Genomic DNA, 24,181 nt, shown 5'->3' with positions numbered 1-24,181 from the left:
AGGGAAAGTAGGCTGGGTACTTTGTCTATCTAATTCATCCACAAAATTGTCTGAAACAGACTGTGGTGCAGAACTGGGCTGAAGTTCCTGTTCCTTTGGTTCATCCAGATGATCTGATGCTTTTAGCAGGGGCTGGTCTGGTTTTTTGTTCGCATTATCAGCTGAGGGAAGTGGCACTTTTTTCTCTGATTTATCACCAGACTGTAATGAAATGGAAATTGTTTGTTCTGGTATTTCAGCCACAGGTGAATGACTTTGCGGCTTCCTGGCTTCTTCAGGAGGGCAGGACTTCAGTGAGTCTGCTGGTACCTGATCTGGAGTCTGTGAAAGAGATTGTATGTCTTTTCTTTCTTCATGTTGAAGAGTTGTTTCTGCAACAAAGCTTGAAGATCTGCTTGGTTTATCTTTCATTTTAGTGGGTTTAATATTTTCAGATGAAACATCATCTTTAGTAGTAAGCCGCTTTTCAAGAGGCATTTTTTGTGAAGAATAGCTTTGATTTGCATGTGCTGGGGCTTGTTGTCTTTGCTCCCTTCTTCTCTCCAATGGTGTTTCAAGATACCTACTTCTTGTTCTCTGAAAAGGTTTAGGATGTGTCGCTTCTGAAAGTGAACGGAACTTCTGCAATCTCTCTTTTACTGATGTTTCAAGGAACTGTTCAGAATCTCCTGAAACTGAGCTACCTCTCTGGATTCTGGTTTTCTCCAATGCTTCCGGGTCTGGCGCAGTCCCTCCGAAGATTGAGTTGAACAGCTGGATTCTAGCTTGTACTGGCCCTCCAAGGATTGGCCCTATTTTTCTCAGTCTGTTCTCTCGAAATATTGATCTTATTGGGGCACGTTTTACTGGCTCTTCTGCAATGTCCTCTGCATCTTCTTTGTCATCCATTTCCTCATCTGTGTCTTGTGCTTCCACCTGCTCAACATTCAACACAGAGGCTTGCACATCTCCTAGAACAGTCCTTGGTTCTTGCCTCTGCATTCCAGAAGAGTCACGTTTTTTATTGCCCTGGCCTCCTTTCAGGCTCACAGCCATCGGTGCCCTGTTTGAAATTTTGTGCTTCCTTTTCCGAACAATCTTACCTTCATCCATAATAAAGATAACTTTTCCTGGAGGAGAACCTACCGGTGAACTTTCCATACTGTAAAGATCAGAAGTTGTACTAGTTTCTGAGGCCCAGGGAGTAGAACATCTGCTTGAGCTCGTTTCCCAGGTTATCCCACTGTCCTCACTTTGAACTGTTACCATAGAAAAGGAAGGGTTAGTCATGATGTACTGCAGCTTGGGTTTCACATCTTCGCTTTGGATAACATCTTTTAAACTAAAAACAAAAAGAACAACAGAAAAAAAAAACAAAGCTGTAAAAACACACAACAAAATAAATTATTGCAGTAAAGCAGAAATACTTTTTGAAGATGTAAAAATACTTCATGTGCAAAAATTTTGAAACACGAGCATAAGCAAAGTCATATTTGATCTGATAAATGTATTTTAGGTAAATTTTTATAAAGCTGCATGTTGCAAGGTTAATTCAATGAAGGGGCGGTGTTTAAATCTCTTGTTGATGCAGGAAAAACAGTCTTGCATATGACATTGTTTTGCCAGTGTGAGATTGAACTGATTCTGGGGCTATTCTCCAGTGCGTGGTTATCTCACAGTATAATTTAAACCTTGCATTAAACACTTGCAAGATACTGTCAGTGTTTTAATAGCACCCACACTTGTTTTGCCAAAGTGTAAATGATTCTACAAAGCTCAAAGGAGTAGAGAATCTATCCTCTAGATATCCTAGAGTTTCGTCCTCTAAGCACTCTACGTATTTAAGTAATTTGGAATATATTCAACAATAAAAATATATTGAGCCTTTCCCAAATGAATTAACTATGGTTTATAGAGCTAATTTTAGATGTTATGATAAATAACCAATACACTATCATACACTGCAATCAAATATCTCTCATTTAAAAAAAAAGGCTAGAGAAACATTTTCAGGGAAACTAGAAAAAAAGTCTTGGAAATTAGAGCTCAAAGAATAGTAAAAACAATTTAAAGACCTAATACTGTACTTTTTTAAAATTTAATTTAAGGTTGCAATAGTTACGACTAGAAAGCATAGAAAAGGTAATCAAAACACTCAACCCTAATATTTCTTGAGTAGACATTTATTTAGGGAAATCATATTAGTAGCTGATGGAAAAAAAGACAGAGTATCTCCTGGCAAGTGGTGAAGTCTCTGTTAATCCCATAGAACAGTGTAAACCTACGGCCACACAACATCCTGCTTCCACTGAGCAGGAGGAAGGGTCACTTTCCAGGTAATCAGGGTAAAGCACTTTTTCAGCAAGGCTGAAGAATTCTGGCTCTTGACCATGGGCTCAGAGAAGCAGAACCTGTCCAACCAACTGCCACAGCCTGCGACCCAGCACCATGCTGGGTGCTAGAGATGCCTGCAGGTTGCAGAGGAAGGGGGACACCCCCAAGGAGCAGTCGGCAGCGCTCTGGAAGGCACCGAGCTCCTGGCAGAAGGCTGGTGTCTTTGAAGAAAAGGAAACCCTGAAGAAAGCCATAATCACTCCAACAAGCAAACTCTGCAAGGATTTTGTAAAGGGCACTCAGCAAAACTGCTCAGTACCAATCGTAAACAAAAAGGTAATCCTGATACTGGGACTGCTGGCCTTATCTTCCCATGAACTTGCTCTGATGTCCCCAGTACTAACTGAAGACTGAGGCCACCCTGTGGGATCGCAGCCTGACCAGGCAGTTGTATCAGCAGCCCGTGAATGGGGCTTAAAGCCAGTGGTGGTGACTGGGCTGGCCTGGAGACCATGACCAGCAGGACAGCTTGGGCTAAAGCCCACAATTCGAAAAGAGTCTGACAGTACAATACTAAGTAATTGCATCTTAGCCAAACAAATCAAACCAAACCAAACAACCCTTAAACAAATACAAACCCCAGAATGTACAGTGGATTATCTGCCTTGGTGCAGTACTCTCTCACAAGGCTAGCTTTACAAGGTAAAATTTACAGGTTAGAGGAAGAGGCAAAGCAAACAAATCTACACCAATTTTGCTGCTAGCTTTTCATTTGCCACCTTCATGGTTTGGTGTTAGATTGACTGAAGAATAGCAAAATAAAAATAAAATAAATAAAATAGAACAGTACTAAGGAAGCTTTCAGGTCTGACTTAAACCTATTTTTCTGCACTACCTGGCATTATTAAATAAAACCCCACACAGAACAGAGCAGCACTTCCACTTCAGCTAATAATGAATAAGAATGGGCTGCCCTGGCCCTGCCTATGCAAAAAGCTTGAAATACTCACAACATCATGTCGTTTCCAACATTGCAGTCACAGTCCATCTTCCTCTACACTGCAATGCGATGGTGCTTTGTATGTTTAAGACCAGAATGAAAGACACATAAGCCAAACATTTCCTTGCAATATACTTTCAAATGCTGCCCTAGTTTTCTAGACGATCTGCATGTTGCCTAGTAGTAGCTGAAAGACCCCTCTCTAGTCCGAGGAAGTGTCTGCCACTGCCGTGTTTCAGCTCCATAGGCGCAGATACAAAGCCACTGACACCCAGGGGCAAGAGCCAGGGCTGCCTTTTGTCCAAGCAGACATTTCACACCCAGTCCTGCCGGCACACGTGCTGTCAGTTTGTTATTTCACTGCTAGGACACTGACACAAACCTTTTATAATTCTTGGAGACACTGACACAAACCTTTTATAATTCTTGGAGACACTGACAACTGGTTCTTTGCTGCTTGTCATAAAGGCTCAAAACCTGATTTTTCTTATCACCTCCCCTGCTTCTCACAGGCCTCTGCTTCTCACTATGACTTCTGTGCCGTGTCCACTGGGATTACAGGCTTCCAGTCCAGCCTGGCAGGCTGGGCACACATTCCCTTATGTGTTGTGCCGGGGAAGAGTTTTCATCTCCCCGTCTGCCGGGGCAGCCACATTCAGACATGCTGAGCGAGGCCAGTCCCTCTGTGCTACACCACCACCCCTGAGAAGCACTGCGCACCCATCGCCTTTCTAAAATCCCCCAGAGTCTCCCTTCGTTCTCTTCACGTCAGACCTTGTCACTCCTGCTACCACCAACACGTGCTGCTGTTTGCTCCTTGCAAGCTGAAAACAACCCAGATGAAATGACCGACATGTCAAGAAGTGGCCTGCAGTGACAAATCTCTCATTCCCTGAAGGCTCCTGCTTCACCCCAGCTGGCACAGTGCAGGGGGGTGGAAATTGGTATTGGCCGGCTTGCCTTCCCAGCTGTAGGAAATACTTGTTTTTCCTGTGTTTGTGGTTCTGTAAATTCCTGCCGTTTCTGCCTTTACCGTGCTGCTCCTTTCCCCCTACAGCAATCAGCATGCTCAGCGAGGTCTTTGCCTGTTGCTCCACATTTCCTAGTGCTACAGCTTGTCCATTTTCTTCTTCAGGGTAAGAGAGTAAAAAGCTAGAGAAAGTCACTATTTTAAACCCAGCCTTTCACTTGTCAGCTTACTGCTAACTTCTTTCTGCATTAATGATGCTCCTTCCGGTAACACAGTGGCTCACACATCTGTCCAAATTCAAATGAATAATTGCCTAAAAGCAGTAAGAGAGCTGCTTGCTTTGATATAAAGCTGATTTTTATTAAGAGTAGCTGGGAGCCAGGAGCTGGGCCTGTCTCACACACTTTGTTCCATTCCTGACCCTTGTAAAAGTCTGGGAAGGAATGTTTGCTGGGGTGCTGGTCTGTTTTTCCAGACGTTAGCTCATGGCATGGCCCGGTGGCATTGCTGGTTGCAACTTCAGATGCTGCTTGAGACCCCACAGCACCTCCGTGTCCCAGAGGTCTGCCCTGGATTCTCCACCATACAGGTCATGGAGGGAGCACACTTAGGTGTGGGTGCAAGACTTCCTTTACACAGTGATTTAATCTCTTTGAGACTTAATGGGAAACTCCTTGAAGTGTGTTATTTCAGATCCAAACTGCAGTGTCGATCTCTATCAAGGACTCAGTTACTATCATCTAAAAGGCTCAAGAGACACAAGGGTGCCCGGTTGCCGGTGCCGGCAGGGCCCAGGGTGCGTGGAGGGGCGGCCGGCTGCAGCAACCTATCTCTACATTCTGCCACGTCCAGCTGCTCCAGTGCCGTTTTGCTGGAGCCTTGAAACAGGCTCGTACGGGGCAAAGGGAAGCCTCCGCTTCCCACCACTCTGTCCTTCCCTCCACCAGCATCTGTAGCCTTCCACCCTTGCCCAAGGCAGGCACTGCTGCATCCCATCCAGGAAACTGAAAACCACGCACCCCCTTTCCCAGCATCTTTCTCTGCTGTGATGAGAATATGGAAAACTTCCTTGGGAAGGCAAATCGCAGCACTCCCCTTCTCGCCATCCCATCTGCTATCATTCTATTCCTTCGCTCTCCCGGGTGCTGCTGTATCCCCCACACAACTGGCAGTCCCCTTTGCTGAGCTTGCCCTTTCATCCATTTCACCAATCATTCTAAGCTAGAGTTAGCTCTAAAGCTTCCATACCTATGATCTTCTTGTGGAAGTACTGCTTCATTAAACAAAAATAAAGATAATAATAATGAAAATACTCATCATCATCCAGAACTCCAGGGTTTTCTCCCCATTTACTGGTCTTAGGTCACCATGAAATGAGTCCCATACCCATTCCAGGTAAACCAGTTACCTGGAAACACCTATAAATTGGCTGCAAAGCCATTTTTATGTAGGCCCTGCACAGAGACACATCCAGAGACCTTCCCACTGCAAAAGAAAATCCTCTGGGAACTGTCTGAGGGACAGAACTGTCAGATCATCCCAATCATCAGTTAGAGACACAGATATTCTAGTGGGTATGCAAACCAGTTAACCAGTAAACTATTTCTGTATAGCTAGGCTTAATTCTCATGTCTACCAATATAAAAATTAAAACCTATTAACTTCATACTCGTTTGCCTTAAAACACACAATACATACTTCCATAATATTTTCCCCGTTTAAATGATTAATTCTACATGGAGCTAGAAACAAAAGACACCTGCCACAAACCATCTCAGATAGTAAACACCCAAAGGGAAGAAAATATTGCATGAAGCCTCTGAAGACCAGCGAGTGATTTATGCAGACAAGGATATGATGCCTTATCACATCTATATAATAGGTTCTGATGCTGCATGTCAGTCTCATTACTTGCATAAAATCCTGTGTTAGGAAACCATATTATTTAAAGGTTACATCAAGAAGGGTAAGAAAGATATAAACCCAAAACTTTTGTGCTTTTTACATGCATGCATCGTAATCTGGGGGCAAGTCATAAATTCTGCTGCAGTTTTTTTCCCTGTGTTGCTGCAGAGGGACTGGTGCGAAAGTGGAGTGGGTCAGTCAGGGCTTAGGGATTGGTGTCCCAGAGGAAAAACAGGGCTCTTCTGCTTCTTTCACACTGGCCCTTGCTGGCCTTGAGCCTGCCATCTTGCTTGCTCTCTAGTAAAATAGGTTTGAGGTTATTTAGCATGCTTGAAAGGTGAAAACAGGAGGCAGTGGGGAACTTCCCCGCTGACTGCAATGTTGCACAACCAGGTGCTGTTCAACTGCATGCAGAGGAGAAAGACAAAAACAGCAGAGAGCTTGGGGTTGTTAAAAATAAATCAGTGACAGCAGAGTCCAGGACAGGCTGTCTTCAGCCAAGTTTGCATATTGGTTACACCTCCTCTAAGCTGTGTTTTCAAAGCACACATGCATACACAGTGATCTGTTCTGCAACAGCGGCTTGAAAACCTGTTTGTCAACAAATAATTAGCTTCCAGCCTGAGTAAGTATGTCCCAGGGGCTCGGCCCAGCTGCTCTTGGTTAGCCAGCACCTCCCAGGAGCTCTGCCCAGGCGCTCGGCGCAGAAGAAGTCTTTAATTTCAACAACCGCGCTGACATTTGCAACAACAAAATTTAAGCAGTTAAAGAGTCAGTTTTATTTAACTTCACTAAGCCACTGCTGAGCACTCGGTGCAGTCACCATATCTGTGCCAAGCCCAAACTTTACATTGCCTTTAACCTAATTAAACTAATCAAATGGATTTAAGGTTACCACTGAGCACAGCTGTTACAAACCTCTCTGGTAGGCTCTGGCCTCTCTTATTAGTAAAACAGTTAAGGATAGACATAAACTCTGCAGTGCTTAATATAACTGAGAGCTGAAGGGAATGGTTGGTGTTTTAATTAAGCAGTGAGATGTAGTGCCCGAGCCTGCACTACAGGCTGATAGCGAGCAGCAAGACCCAGCTGCAGGGAGCTGTTAACAGGCACCCATGGAGAAGCTGTCCTAGTATGAGCAGTAAATAACTGTGAGGCTACACAGATTTCCCTCTCTTTAAGGGGAAAGTCAGCCGTTCCCTCTCATGTTTTACAATTTGAGTTTCATTATTCACATTTAATTGCAGAGTCCACACAGTTGTATTTTAGCTGCCTGCAGCGAGTAGCTCCACTCCAGCGACTTCAACTGGTTTTCTCGTAGAGTTGCACCCGTGCTCAGGCAGTGTTTTCCAGCGCATCACCCCTCTCTGCCTGGACGGGACTGAAGAGACAGCATCCCCCTCTGGAGAAACGCAGCATTACATACCGGGGGCGTCCCAGTTTTTCCTTTGGAAAACTAGCTCCCTGTTCCCTCCGCAAGGAGGTTTTCCTACTGTCCTGGGCTATGTTTCCCTGTACGGCTTTCATTCCCGCAGCACTCGGGGTGGGTTCGGCTGCGCAGACACCCCACACCTTCTCCTGCCATCTTTTTTCTCCGAGTAACTCAACAGCAGTGTTAGGAAGTGCTTTGAACTGTGATACACCAAGAATGGTATGTAAATGCAGGATGGCTCCACAGCAACAAGATTTTAGGAACTGTATGACCAAAATCTCTTAGAAAAAAGGGTTTCTGGAGATACCTAAGCCTGACAACAGTAATGTCCTTGGTTCTACCTACAGCACCCACCCAAACCCAACAGGCTTTACTCAAGACAAGGAAGAAATCTTGCGACCCGGCATGTGCTGGGGCACTCTCAGGCCTCATGGTCTCTGTCTGCACCCAACAGCGCTGGCACTGCCAGAGGGCTCTGTCTGTGTGGACTGGGTTGCAGATGGCTCCCATTCCACGCAGGACCAGAGCCATGTGCTGGGCGGCCGGCCATGGCCTCACTTGCTATTTTCCTGAGGATAGGAGCACAGTATCAGGGCAACAAACTGTTTTGTGCGAGACTTAAGGGAAAAAAAGGAAGAAAAAAAATTTAAAGTGATAAAATATTTCTCATTTCACCCCAAAAATCAGCCACACAAATTGTAACTGGCAGTGGAAAGAGACATACAGGAGGTTTTTCCTTTTTTGGGAAGAAGAAGACTTAGAAGGGAGGGACAAATGGGAAGGAAGAACGGGCGTAAAAAGGAAAAGAATTCAATGCACCATTGTAATCTTTGACCATTTTCTCCCTGACAAGCTAATCTGCAGAGCATTTAAGATTGACATGTGACAAACAGTCAGCCAGAGAGGGAGGAGTAGAGGGAGATGCCACTTGAGCTGGCACGCCAGAGTATCTTTAAATAGAAAACCCTGTAGGGAACTTGGGGCAGGCACTTATTGCACAAAACTTAATTATAGCCGTACCCAACCAAAAAAACCCCAATTAACAGACACCCCCTTCACCCCCTCAACTCCCCACAGCCGCTGGGGAAGAGGAAAGGCACTACAACTAGCACTGGGCCCCAGCCCTGGCATCTCCCTGGGCTGGTACTTTGGGGTGCAACTGCCAGCTCCCCCCAAGGCTGTGAGTCCCTGGGGGGGCAGTACCTGTTAGTGAGCTCCTCAGCTTCCCCTGGGTCCACAGACTCTTCTTCCTCCTCTTCTTCTTCCTCCTCCTCCTCCTCCTCTTCTTCTTCTTCTTCTCCCTCTTCTTCATCCCCTATGAAGGAGGAGGTCTCAGACGCCCTGTCGCACTCAGCGCCGCGGTTCCGCTCCATACCCTTCCCAGCTCAGGCCCTCGCCGGTGATTTTTACCCCCAACCCTGTCCTCCCCAGGGTTGCCTGAAGCAACTGTCATCCCCAGCAGCTCTCGCTTCTCCTGACTCAGGGCAGTCTTTAAATAGAAGGCAGTGAAGTTACAGCGCTGAGTCGCTGCTGATCCTACCCCGGGTCCTAGCACCAACCGAGTGCCAGGACACGTGGCATAACCCGACGTCCATCGATCCGGCTGCTCACCCCCTCCACCTGCCCAGCACGGCCACTGAGGCTGTGTTATAGCACAGACAGGGCAGCCGGGCAGCGGCAGGGAGGAAGGGGACCCAGCAGACATTCCCATGCCACCTCTAGCAAGTTTAGGGGGGGATGGCACAGGTGAAGCAGAAGGGCAGTTCTTGTGGCCCCAAGAAAAGGTGCATTTAGTACATTTAAAAGGAAGTTCCACCTCTGAGCACACACAGAGTGCCTCAAATTTGAGCTAGGGGGGTCAAATATAATTCCATTAATGTAATTACTAGTGGATAAGCCTAAGACACATACCTCTTACAGTATGGTAATATTAAAGGTATCAGACACACTGTAGTTTTTAACAACACACAGAATGTATTTGAACCCAAAAATCTGTTGATATGCTAAATCACAGAACATTACAAATGTCTTCTTTGAGTGTATTTGAACTAAATTTAATTTAAAGCAAAGACAAACTAAATTACCGTGTAGGGTTTAGGTTAAGCCATGCTTACCCTTTATTTCACACGAAATGCACTACTTTTCACAGAAAAAATGGAAATATTTCCAACCTGTACTAGCTAAAGTAATGAGGGGTGGTTTTTAATTGCTTTTTAGAAGAGGAGTAGGAACATCAAAACTCTGATTCTAAATAAAGAATAACTAAGTTATTTCATTGTATACACAGTATAACTCTAATATACCCCCCCTTTTTTGTTCTTCAAATAAAAAGCTGCTTATAAATCAGTCAAACTCCTCCAAGCATATATGGAAGTACAAGTACAGAAACACCCAAGCAGGTATTTCTGAGTACAAACTCTCTCTGCAATGCTAAATTAAAAATCTATGGACAGATTCAGTTGAAGTAAAATATTTACTAACAGTGTGTACAGATAAAACCTTCCTGCTCTCTTGTCCTACCCGCTGAGGTACACAGTTCATGAAGTCAGAATATAATTTCTCAAAGACGTGTACTTGAAAAATATACTAACTTAAACTCTGTATTTTATCACAAGCACAGACAGTGTAGACAGCACTATGAAAATCAGAGTATATGACTTCACATTCTTTGTATGTGGAAGACAAGAGCATTGCAATGTTCTACAAAGCCCAGGTTGGACGGGGCTTTGAGCAACCTGGTCTAGTGGAACGTGTCCCTGCCCATGGCAGGTGGGGGCTGGAACTAGATGATCTTTAAGGTCCCTTCTAACCAAAACCATCCTGTGACGATTCGTGATAGGCTTGTATTACACGATGCATACATGTCTTTCACAAGTTCCGAGTCAGTCTTCAGCACAGCAAGAGGAATGCGAGTATCCTTTCACCAGAATAAATTATTTCTAGACCTAGTGCCTTCCCTTCTATACTTCTCATAATTTAATTTGACCTGTAAGTTGAACCAAATAGTTTATTATTTCATGCTCTTCCTACAAATATTATACTCTAAAATCAACAAGGGAAAGATTTATATCAAAACACACAAGGATTAGAGAAAACAAGACAAATTTAAAAATACTGCAAAATATACAAGATAACTCAGAGCAGTGAAGGCCATTAAATCCAGAGTGACATTCTCTGATGGATTTAAATTTAATACCAAGTATACTATGAATTGAGTCCAGTGACCCAAGTTCAAGTAAAGCATTGGTTTGAAATAAGCATTTGGGACGGTATTGACAAATGCTAACTTCAGTTATCTACAAATCATCTTACATCCTTTTATCATGGCTACCCATTTCTCCCTAACAACCGTGTCAGCCCATAATTTGAGCCTTGAAATTGGTTTATATTGAATTCTTTGTAAAGGATTTCTTAAAAATAATCTCTCATTCTATCAGAACACCTTAAGGTACAGAGAGTACACTTACAAAATCACATTTAGGAGAAGTGAAAGCAAAAGGGCTAGAAAAGAAACTTCAAATTCCACAGTAGACGGCCTATGCCAATTCTGGCACTACTGTTACTGAATGAGAAGCTCTTGCTGATGATTAGTCATCCCATACACCTCTGAGCCTGTTAATTAAAAGCACTGCTAGAGAACTAAAGACTGTTCCCTAAAATCCTAGATGAGACTGTAATAGTTTATGACATTATATATGGTGAGAAATGACAGGCAAACCCAATGCCAAAATGAGCAGTCAAATCTAATCCTAAAATAATAGAGCTGAAGAAAACCATTTTTATTTCAAGGCAGTAAGAAGCCTCAGAGAAGTTTCTGTGTCCCTGCCCATGGCAGGGGTGTGGAATTAGATGGTCTTTAAGGTCCCTTCCAACCCAAACCATTCTAAGTTAGGATCTTGCATACATGCTGAAAGCTTGGTCAGCCATGAAAACACCTTTTACCAAAGGTCTCTCAGAAAAAACTATTCCTGCTAGTGTATATGCCAAGGGGTAGGTGTGTGAACGCCCTTATTTTGAAGTTGAGAAGGGAAAACTTCACTTTAAAACTTAAGATTAATGATAGCCATTAGTGGATTTCTTGCTCTGGATGTGGGCCCAGAGTAGATGAAAATCCAGGTCATTAAATCTCTGAACAACTTCAGACTACACAAAACTGAATCCAAAGTTAAAGTTCAGCTCCTACTCACTTCCCCAAAACCATTTATTTTGTGGTATTTTATTTGAATTGTTCTGACAAAAGTTGCAGCCCATCATTTAACAAATATCGTTATGTTCACCCACAGAAAGTTGTGCTGCTCTTCTTTGCCTTGACAGGAAAACAATATAATGCAGTATCTGCTGATGTTTATTTTCCAGAACTCTCAGATTTTTTAACAACATGCAACAGCACTGCCACTTTCTGTCCTCTTGCCAGTAGCTTCTTTCTCTGTAACGTAAACTACCTTGTACCTTGCTTAGGTAATACAGTAAATTACCAGGGAGTTTCCTGTTACCAAGAGAGGATGCAGCAAACAAGTTTTTCCACAATTAAGAAAAAATGCCATCTAGACTTTATATTTCTGATTGTTGGTGTAGCTTACCAGAAGTTCACAAACTTGAGGGGAAAAAAACCCCTACAACAGATTCTTTTGAAAGAGACAGGACACTGGGGTTACAGATCATGATTGTATTGAAAAGATCACTGAGCTGGTGCATCAATTTTTATGGAGTTGCACAGAGGTACGGCAATTTTTTCAACTGTCCATTTTAAGACAGTTAGGAAGAAGCAGCTTCAAACATAAATAATTTAAGGTGTGAGATACTCACACGTTAGGTGATGCAATGTGAACTCATAAGATAGATATGCTTAAAGTTCTGTGCTTCACATCCCGCTCACCTGACATACATTTTCGGCAAGTTTGAAGATGTACGTCCCTTCTTAGTTAGCCTGCGTTGGTAAACTTCTAAGTTTTCTAGACAGAGAGCTAGCCAGCACCTTCTCAAAAAACAGGGCAGCTTTCTCTCTCCCCAGAATCCACCTATAGCTTGTACAGCACCTCTGAATCCAGACATCATGCTGTACTAAAACCTTGTGCTTCCATTTTACATAAAGGAGATCAAAGTCAATGTTTCACAGACCAAGTCTACCAACCTATACACAGAAAGGCAGTTAGGGGAAACAGTCTCATGGAGGGAGAACATTTTATTGGGTTGCTAGAGTCAGATTAAAACTGTAAGATTGTTTAAATTGCAGAAGGAAGCTCGTTTAGGAAGCAAGCCAAAATATATAGACTAGATCATGATGAAGTGTGTAATAAGTAACCTCACAGCAGGAAAACAGTTTACAATTTCTAGACCTTCTAAACTGTAAAACTTGAAATAAATTTAAGAGTTTGCACGAGATAGTGCTTGTCATTTTACATAGTTATACGGGTTTTCCCAATATCATTAGAGACAGCAACAGATGAAACATTTACCTCTACCCAGACACAGCATGGAGTACCCATAAAGAAGTTTATGATTTGCAACAGGGGCTTTACTTTTACAGACCATTTCCTTTTCTACCTAAATATAGGTAATATTTTAAATAAGCAGATTAAGTACTGGAAAAATAAGATGTATCTTCCATATATAAATTTTATTTCATTTGACACCATACAAAATATTAAGCTTAAGAAATAAATTATACGTACAGTTTTAACAATGAGTTGGTCTTCCATAACAAATACATAAGAGGCATAAATTGTGCTACAGAAGGTCTAAAAAAAGGTTCACAACTTTTCTGGAAAAGCTAAAATTTAAGACTACTTATTTAAATTCAGTTTACAGAAGCTGACCAATTTAAAAATACTTACACAAAATCAGGACAGAAATCAGCTCTTTGTAGCAGGGGCAGGGCTGTGGGGTGTTTTGGGGTTTTTTTGGTGATGTTTGTTTTTGTTTGTTTCCCAGTGCAGGCATCACTACTAATTCAAATATTTAAAAGTAAGCATTAAAAAGTATCTTGGCTACTCTGTGTGAATATGAAGCATTTATGTATATTGATTTATCCTTTTTTATTTCAAATTCTTAGCAGTAGAACTGTTGCTAGAAAATTCCAGTTTAGATTACAGCTTATGGTATCTAGAACACTACAAAGCAAAATCTAGCTTGATTTTCAGAAATTATTGCTTGTTAATGCATGTAAAAGGTAAGTTTTTAAAACTGGAGAGTGCCAAGTTGAGCAGAAGTGCTTACTGCAATAAGCAGATGCAAAGCATGGGCTGTTTGCTCATCAAGAAGTAGGTTCTCTGTGCAGTGCCTTAAGGATATGGTCAGACACACACTGTCTAGCTCTAAATATCTTTATTTCATGGTCAAAAATGTCTGAATTAACATTTATATTCCCATAGTTTCCTTAAACCCTTGTAGTTTGCTGCGAGTTTCTTCTAGAAATAGACAACACAGACATTTTCAGAAAATCTATCTTTTAATGAACAGCTGTATTAACAATTATCAATAATGAAATACACAATCTTTCTATAAAGATTTTCTTAATGGAGGTTTACAAAGAAAAACACATAATAAGACAATTACCCATGGGGTAACTGCCTCCTGATTTTGATACTCTCTATTTCAGCAGGATCCAGTAAGAAGAAAGTGAAAGAAGCTGGTTATCTTTTCAGTATGGCTGCTCTTAAGGGTAATATACTGTTCAGGTCTTTCTTGGTTTGTAATAAATGCCAAGACTGGGGAAAAAAGTACAAGGTATTAAAAGGCTTAAAAAAAATAAAAATCTCTGCCGTTACTACTTAAATAGCATTGTAAGCAGTAAGCCTCACAGATCCACAAAAATAAGGCTGGTATTTTACCCTTCTTGAAAAAGAAAACGGGGGTTTTTTGATTGTTTTGTGTAGGTTGGTTGTTTTTCGGTTGGTTTTTTTTTTCCAGGAGAGAAAAAAACCGAAAAGATATACAAAATGCAATGAACTACCGAGGAAGATACAGCTTTTCAAGAAGAGAGTGGATTTGTGGAGACTCAGATCTTAACATTATTTAAGCATTACATTGATATTCTGACTGCAAAAAAATTGTAGCAAATTCATACATATCAAATTTCCTGATACAACATGTTACATACTGACATTTCCAGAACTTAATTAGCTTTGAAATAGGTTATTTCAATTTTCTTCTGTATTCTAGTGTGAATTCCAAGACACATCTATAGGCCACGAACCTGCAAATAACTGCAGCGAGCCTCCTGTCTTTACACATTATACACTTAAACCACAATGTGCAATGAAAACCACAGGACGAATAATCTCTCAAGGGCAATGAGACAAACAAATTCCGTAGGCTTCTTTAAAAAAAGTGCAGGATATTAATCCTACAATTGCAGTTTTAAGCAACTGTCATTCCTTATGGCCTTAAGCCTGATGCTTAATGTCTGCCATTACTCTTACTAAATAATTCTCCAGTCGTTTTTTAAAAAAAAAAAAAAAAAAAAAAAAAAGACATTTCTACTTATATAGTACAAAACCTAGAAATATTCATAAAACAAACATGAGAAACAAGCAGGCTCGATGCTAGCATTTGTCTATCTTGAAAACCAAAGTGACTCAAAAAATAAACAAGATGCAACATTTACCTTCAGAAATTGACCTTTGATTAAATCAAACTTCTGTTTTTCATGTACAGCTCTAGCAGTATTTGTCCTATCAAAGGGCTCTGCAAGATAAACCACAAAGATTGAAAGCGTTAAAGAAATCTACAGCTAGGCTATCTTCACCGAGCAAGTAATCAGACAAAACCCAGAGGGGTCAACATATCACTGCCTCACAAGAGTGTTTTGAGTGGCTGATTTCACTTTGCTTCTCAATCTTTATTTCTACATAACATTAATTAAAAAAAAAAAAAAAAAAGCCCTGCACACTGGATGCCCCTATGGTATGTAGTCCATAATAAAGTCAGGTTATTGTATCTATTGAAGTATACTTCTATTGTGATAAACTTATGCATCAGTAATTATTTGTTACGGCTTAATGGTCTGTGTTGACATAGCAGAATATGATTTTGCATACTAAAATGTTTTGAAACTTATTACGTATGTGCCTCTTGGAACTGTTAACTTTAGATTCATCTCATTCAACAGCTTCTTAGTGAAATACAAGGATATACAGTAAACTATTTACTATGATTTTTTCTACAGATAGAATAGATTTTATCAGTTCATCCCCATTCTACAGTTTCCATTCATAAATTAACAATCTGGGGCTTCTAATATACTTTAAACACAAATTTATGAAATATTTCTCCCCTCTTTTTTTTTGCTAACATCATTAATACTTTGGAACTTTTTTTTTTTAATTGAAAGATTACAGAAGTGCTCCTTGCTACTGATAGGATTGCCAACATTAAAGCAATAGATGCTAAAAAATTTTTAATGCAGAGACTATATATTACAATCCACTACAAAACAGATTTTATAGGATTTTTTGCCTTACGAGGGAACTGCTTAAGAAACATGGTATATTTCACACTGGCAGAACATATGAAAGTCCTTAAGGGACACAAAACCACAGAAATAAGCCTTAAGGCAAATAAAAACAGAGCACGATTTTTTCTTTGACTGAGCCTAAATACAGTGCTACGTACAGAATTATAGCAACTTGCAGGCATAGACTTGTGTAATCTATAAACAACTACATTTAAAATATTAATATATGCAGTAATACCAATAACTGAAATTTTAGTCTGCTAAATGGAAAATCTGGCAAAGACTGGGAAAACATAATATGATAACATGCTTAGCTAGCTTTTAAAAGCTTCTTCTCAAAGTACGCAGAATTTTATCTACACAATTTGTTAAACTAGTTTAGCCTAACAGCTGTTAAAAGCATGAAGTATACTTCAAGATGAAATAGGAAATTAATTTTTCCCTTCCATTTTAGAAGTAAAACCTTGGTATGAGGCTAAAACCCACTCTCAATACAGTCTTGAAGCACATTGTAACAAGAAGGAATCAGATGCACCACCTCTAGATAATTTTGCTTTTTTGATAGTTCAAATGCAAAATGCACTCTTAATGAAAAGCTGTATGTAAACAAGCCCATTTAATACAAATTCTGAAGTGCCTATTTTCTATGCTGATATTCCATTTCCAACCTGCAGAAAGAAAACCTAAATATTGAACCACTTTATACTTTCATTAAAAAATTGAGAGCTTGAAACACACAAGCCCCTCCTCTCCCCCCGCAATACAGTGCATCAGCATCTTGTGACAGCAGCAGACACAGCTGCCCAGCATTACCACCTCCCACATTCAGACCAGCGCCTTGCCAATGCCTAAACTATGCTCTCCTGAATCATTTCAGCTGTGCAGATACTCTAATTCTCACATTTCTCAACTCTGAGACTGCAGTCATCTTTCAGTGCATTTTTTTCCCCAATGACTGGTAGTTTGTTCCCCCTCTTTTTGACACAGAATCATAGAATGGTTAGAGTTGGAAGGAACCTTCAAGATCATCTGATCCACCCCTCTGCCATGGGCAGGGACACCTTCCACTAGACCAGGTTGCTCAAAGCCCTGTCCAGCCTGGCCTTGAGCACTGCCAGGGACGGGGCATATCCCAAACTTCATTATCCTAAAATTTCAACCTGATCCTAATAGTCTCCATTTATTTAAGGCCAGGATCCAGGCCATCTCTCCTATTTCAAAACTTTGCTCTTTACCCAGTGTCCTAAATCACCTACTTCTAATTCTGCTCCCATTCCACCTTGATTTTTTATCCTTTCCCTGTTGCGTTCCGATTCTCATTCTTTGTGTTAATTGTTTCCAGTTACACAGCACCTTTCAGTCCCTTCCCTGCTTCTCTTTTTCATTTTCCTAACAGCTCAATCCTTCTCATGGTCTATTACATTTTCTATCCCTGGTCTAAGCTTCATCTCCTATGCATGCTAACTGTTCACATTCTCCATGTAGATTCCCAGAGCAGTTGAAAAGCCATCAAGAATGAAGCAAGTCAGCTCTATAGTGCCACAGCCCAGTTCAGCCTGCATTTTACTAAGGCTGAACTCCAAAACTTAGCCTGGGTTTACCCTCCATTCTGGAAGGCATCATACAGTCTCTGTAGAAACTGCACATTCATACGCCAGACAAAAATAGCAGCCACAAGGGGATCAACATACGCATAATCTAGTCACTGCTAGGACTTGGGATGCCAGAGCATTTCTAGAACAAAGAATATTCTTAGAGAGTGAATCTGAATATGTGCCAGCTATGATTTTTCAGAAGCTTAAAATTGGCAAAACTGATGACTATGTCTGCAGAGCAGGAAAATGTACACTACTGTCATAAAGGACATTCCTTGTTGAAGTCCTAATCCCTGTTCCAAAAATAACAGGGTAATGAGTGCTCTTGAAGAAAAGGTCAGGAGAACTATTTTTAAACACTACAGAACTTAAAGCTTCCTTCTCAAATGTTTTTGGTGGGACTGTTTCCAGGACTGTTTACACTGGTTATTTAATTTTCTACATAAACGTATTATGTTTGCATTATTAAAACATAACCAAGTTAAACTTTAATTGACAAATTTATGTATTTAGTATCTTAACAATTAAAAATGATAATGCAGCTTCATTTTACCTTCTATACAAATAAATTTGTTTCTCCATTCACTATCATCAGGTCTCGGAATAGCTCTGGCCTCACGAACTGAAATCACTTGATTGCTCCAACTATGAAAAAAAAACCCAACAATTTACAGACCAATTTTAAAACTTTTAATTTTAAATTAATAATATCAGTTTAAATAAAAAAAAAAAGTAAAATTGCTATATCATAAGCCTGGATAACAAAGTTCTTTATCAGTAATTTAGTATGACAGTCTTATCTTCATAATTCACTATATAAATAGGTAATAATGGATAGGAAACAAATTTCCAAACAGAAGTTTATTTACAAAAACATGTGCAAACCAGAACATCACAGGTAACATATAGTCACAATAGAGGAATTTTTTCAAAAAATAGCATCTATTCTAATATGGACACCTACATTTATTGCTAAGTTAAAAAAATTACAGCCTAAAATCTTTCTGTAGGAAGAAAGGAAATATAAGGAGTGTAAGTGCAGACGAAGTCACATACTGCATTCCATTAAAAAAATATTCAAAAGTATAAAGACATAAAAAGGTACCTTGCTTACAGAATTCCTGATGCAAGGAACCTAGTATTAGAACGCACAAATGCTTTCTAATACTAAAATTATAAATCTGAATTTTAGATCTCCTACAACAGCAGAACAACTCAAATATATTCAAATATATGTTTGAAGATATTCTACCGCTTTCTGCACAGAAGTTTACAGTAACAGAACCACAGGAAATTATCACACTGAGGAACAGCAGGCTGTTTACAGGGCAATCTTTGCCATGTGTCAAGCATCTTTATAGTTGTTATGACACTTGGCCCAACAATATGCCAAAGGTAGCAGAAGCCAAAGCAACCACTTGCAGTTTTATGCTCTTATCCACCCAGCCAGTTTTCAGCTGCTCTTAACTAAACCAGAGAACTACCCTATCAGCGAAATGCCTCGATCATCGGTTATGTCTCACCAAATGCCCTGACTAAATGGGGCTTTGAAATAGCTGGGTAGCATGCTGCTAGCTGTACTGATGTTATATACACCTGACATGATCTGACTGAATAATCTTTTGGCATAATGCAAAGAGAGGAGCTTGGCTGCATGCATCAACCACCTGCAGGAAATCTGTTTATATCAACTGTAAATCAAAATACAGTCTGTAATTCATCACTTATATTTGGAAGAACTCTGTGCTCTATAGGCCGCAGATCAGCTGTTGTAACTTCATTAAGTCAATGGTGATTAGGCATTTTACACCAGATAAAAATCTTTGCCTGTAAATTGTACAAATCATCTTGGATACAACTCATGATTAAAACCACGTACAAAAGTCAGCTGTTTGAATAACTGCACTTCCATAGAACATGTACATTATTTTTCTATTTAAGAATAAGAATAGCCTATTTCAAAAAGGTGCAGGACACAGCACATGAAGCATGTCTTAGGATATCTCAGATTACTTATTCACCTATGGTAGCGTGTAGATTTCTCTTCATATATTCTTTAGAAAAGTAGTACAGGATATGATCATTTCTCATATTCAATGCAAACTAACACTTTCATTCTAACCCATCACTATCCCTCTCCTTAATTCTCATAGAAGACTACTTTTGCAGGAGTAAGAGGCATTGTGAAACACCAAATACTTTCCTATCACGTCTTTTTAATAAACTAGCATCAACACAAGCTTAACAAGAAATTCAGATTGCTCAAAAAAAAAAACAAAACAAAAAAACCCAGAAAAACCAAACCTCACACAAACAAAGGCAAAAGAGAGAAAGTATTTGACTAGAGCATCAAAGAAGCTTTAACTGCAGCTCCAGAACATTGGTCATGAGCAGAAGCTGACTGGCTTTTCTGAAAGCTTTTTTAAAAATCAGAGAGATCTGGGCCAGGGAGGAGAAGTTGGGTAGGGAGAGGAAAGGTGTGTGGAGAGGGACATGCAATGAAGTTACTTGATCTGTGTTTGGTTAAACCAGGCAGTATTGTTTCACTTTGAATATGTAATTCTTCTTTCCACTTCTTTTTCTCCAGGTTATACTTGACCTGATACATCGGCAAAAAATAAATGCATTTATAATACACTGGTTTAACCAATGGGGGGAAAAAAAAAAAAAAAAAAAAAGACTACATTTTTAGCTATTTAAACAGCTTTTAATTTAAACTTGAAAACAACTACTTCATCTAATAGCCTCATTAAACCTTCACTAGCCTTGCCTTGGTACTAAAATCTGCCTGAATTAGAAACGAATTACCAACAGCAAATGATTTGTACATACATTTTAACTATTTTGGCTTGCACAAAACAACTTTGTTGTTGCCAGCATGTCCTGCCTGGGTTCAGTTTAAACCATGACACAGCACAAAGCAAATATTCTCTGCATACACACTTTCAATCCATAACTTAACAATAACCATTTAAACAGCTATTTCAATTAATAGTTATTTCTCATGTCACTGCCCGTAGTAGGTATGTGCTTCTCATAGAGAAATCAAGAATTTAAGAAAAAAAGATCAGGCATTTCCAGGTGTAACTGTGTATGAATACACTACAAATAGATTAAAAGGCTTATCTTTCCACAGCATTCTTATAAGCCAAAGTCACTTGCATAAACACACTAAGGTAGGTACAGACTGTCAACATACTAATAAAAATGACCCATTTGTTTCCTGACCAATTCTACCTTGAAGACAGCCATGAGCAACTATATTTTATATTTTACCACAATAATCATAGAATAGTTAGGGTTGGAAAGGACCTTAAGATCATCTAGTTCCAACCCTCCTGCCATGGGGTGTTATCCAATCTTTTATCATGTCCACCAAATACAACTTAAATCATTGAATGATCTTAAACAACTGCTACATAACTTGAAATAACACATTTAAAAGAAGTAAGTCCCAAAGGACAGTCTCTAGGTTCCCCAGCAGTAACTTCAGGGAAGCAAGGCTTTGCTTCAAGGTCTTGCTTAGTAAAGAGACGTGAAGCGAAAACCTGCTGCCTTCACTCACAGGAATGAAATCAGACACTCTTTTCGGAGGGCCTGGTAAACATGGACCAGTTTCCAAATACCTTCTTTTGAGAACACCTCCATACAATTTTTCACTTGGTCACAGTCACTGTGTGATCAGCAGGCCTTTGATAGTTTGAAATACTTAAAGTTAGAATGGAGTTATAAGCATACTCCTAGCCAGCTGTATCATGAGAAACATTTTGCAGACTTGGATTCTTATGGTAAGCTAATTATAAGTGTCAGCAAATCAAGCTTTGCCATATGCAGTAAGTCCAGTATATGCAAAAATTTCCAAATCACATTTACAGTAACTTATGAAGGGGAATACAAATTACTTCTTATGGACACACTGAAAACCCTAGAGCAGGACTGTGGAATGGGCACAGTATGGTAATACATGGTAATCATCAGTTTTCTGAAACAGTTTGAGGTCTAAATAAACAAAGCAGATTACAAGCATTAAAAAAAAAAAAAAAAAAAAAAAAGACATACAACAGATCACAGGGAGATGAACTTCTTAATGGCTGCACAGCATGCAAGGCTCCTCTTTCCTTCTTTGTGCCCTGCTCTTTGGGCCCATCCTGCCCTTAAATATTATTAATTACATCAACTAAAATAAAACATAGAATCTAAACTGAAATACCTACTGGCCTTTGCTAAAATAAGGTGGAAGTTTAAAACCATGTATCTCCATCTTCCATTCATCTTCCTGACCAATACATGTAAAATAGTTGACCAGCATTCCAGGCAAGTGGTGTCAATGACTGGCTCTGTTCAAAATGATGATCTTCATACATGATTTGATCATTCTTCACTACGTGCTCTTCTTTCAGCAAATCAGATCCTGTCTATCAAACCTGGCAGTGTTGTGTCCTACTCCACACATAGGAAACTACAAAGTCACTTTCATGAAAACTCTAATAGTATTCTCCTTACTAATCTTTTCATCAAACACATTGCAGTTCAATAATGGAAGTTCACTGGCACAGTACAGGCCAATTAAATGTAACCTAACTTAACAGACAGTATCTGAAGTATCATCTCAAAATTTCTCTAAATTAGTAAATATTTTACAGGGAAAGTAAACACTGAAAAAAAAAGTACTGATTATAGCAAAGAATTATTAAACACATTCAGGAGTAAAATACTAGTTCCTCCATGAAAGGCAGAACCAAGAGCCCTGTGTGGTGTGTACTTAAAGTCTTATCCTCATTCCAACCTATAACATTTCCATCACCAACCTCAAAGCAAAGATAACAAATACTGTGGACTGTATGACACTTTACTTGTCTCATTTGCCAGCTATCACACACACACACACACAAATGTTTAAACACCATGTTCTGCCCACCTTTTCCCCACATGGACATTAATTTGGGTTTCTCTTCTCCAGCCACTTACTAAGTTTTATGAAACTAAACAGACTTGTCTTATCTTCAAGACACATCCTACTTCTTTCAAACAGGATTTATAGTTGTCAGGGATACACAGATGGTTAAGTAAACAGTACACCTGACTAAGTTCTATTTCTGTAGCAGAAAGTGTTAAATATAATACAGGTTGCTGCATTAGGTGCATCATTTCCCAACAGACTTCTCAGCCATGTAACATTTTCAACACAGGAATTCTAATGGGTATTATTATCACCAGTCAAAGGTTTAAATACTTAACAGGTACTTAACACTTGAAAAACAAGCCAGATTTTTTTTGTTTTGTTGTTGGTTGTTTTAAAAAAAAAATAATCTTTTCATCCCTTGAGGTCAGCAACTATCCTATCTTCATTGTCCATTTTTTCAAACTGTGTTTTAATCAGAAGCTCCCCTGTGCCTCTGTGATTAGGTGGTATTTTTTCCTCATAAACATCACGAAAGATAATACTCAGGAATTACCATCAGTTCGAGTACTGATATGGCAGCCTTTTTACTCTATGCTTCTTAGAATAATGACAAAGATATTTAGTTTGTGTACGAGAAGATTAACAGCCTGTTGTACAGACAAGTAGTAAAGGTTACATCTAGTCCCATATAAATTAGGATACTTGGTATCTTCTAGCAGTGTCTTCTAATTTACCTATTTAGCAAACAGCACCTTGCCAGCTGAAAGGACAGGTACTTAGGAGAAACTTTTAGGACAAAAGACCATTCCCTTCTCTGCAGAGATTGAAGGAAAATCCTTTATGTGAAAATCTCTCAGAATTAGGCTGAAGCATGCACAAAGTGCAATTAGTTCATGAATTGCCACAGGCCATATGGATTTAGATTATATATTCCATATGTGGTGCACACCCCAGCGATGTTTTAAGGATTTCATGATCATTTCTAACATTAAAGTAAAATATGAACACTTCAAAAATTATGAGTATCTAGCAGTTGCACATTTTCTTCTCCTTCCAGGAAATGGTCATGAGGCACATATACAGGACAGCAACATGTATGAACCAACTGCCTCAAACAAGTTCTTGAGAAGATCTTTAAGCTTATTGAAATACAACCATTTGATATTTTATGAAAGCATTTTTCTAAGAAATTCTCAAGTGACAGTTTGGCAAAATGTTTGTAATATACAGCTGTCTCAGATGCCCTCACAACTTCAGTTTCTCCTTCTCTTCCACAGGAAAGTCCAGATGCCAAAATTAAACTCAGATTCTAGCAAACCAACAAGGTCAGCAAGCCAACTATATATGGGAGAATTCTAGTAAGTTACCTCCTGGTCAGTTACTTCCATTGACCTGGGATGAAGATGACAAGTACAGCTACTAATAATTCATACCACAATCTATACCTTAAACTACCACTAAGATGACTAGATCTTTCTCACACATAGCTAGGCAGTTTTAGAATAGTGTAATATAACAAAACCCAGATATTTTAAAGGATAAAGCTCTCTGACTTCCAGCAGCTGTTTTAGAGGATAGGATGCATGACTAAGCAAAAAATGTCAGACA

The 24,181-nt window shown here is 39.8% G+C and overlaps 1 protein-coding gene across 1 annotated transcript in view; it reads right to left on the bottom strand.

Annotated features, from left to right (window-relative positions):
* Nucleotides 1-8,993, bottom strand: part of CMYA5 (cardiomyopathy associated 5) — a 46,360-nt gene extending 37,367 nt beyond the window's left edge. The window contains 2 exon segments of the mRNA XM_010009695.1: nucleotides 1-1,321; nucleotides 8,824-8,993. The exon segment at nucleotides 1-1,321 is cut by the window's left edge and continues 15 nt beyond it. Coding sequence (XP_010007997.1) covers nucleotides 1-1,321; nucleotides 8,824-8,993 — 1,491 coding nt within the window.
* Between the last annotated feature and the right edge of the window lie 15,188 nt (nucleotides 8,994-24,181).

Source organism: Nestor notabilis, unplaced genomic scaffold (genome assembly GCF_000696875.1).
Source record: "Nestor notabilis isolate BGI_N333 unplaced genomic scaffold, ASM69687v1 scaffold33372, whole genome shotgun sequence".
NCBI classification, from domain to species: domain Eukaryota; kingdom Metazoa; phylum Chordata; class Aves; order Psittaciformes; family Psittacidae; genus Nestor; species Nestor notabilis.
This window is presented reverse-complemented; position numbering and strand designations above follow the sequence as displayed.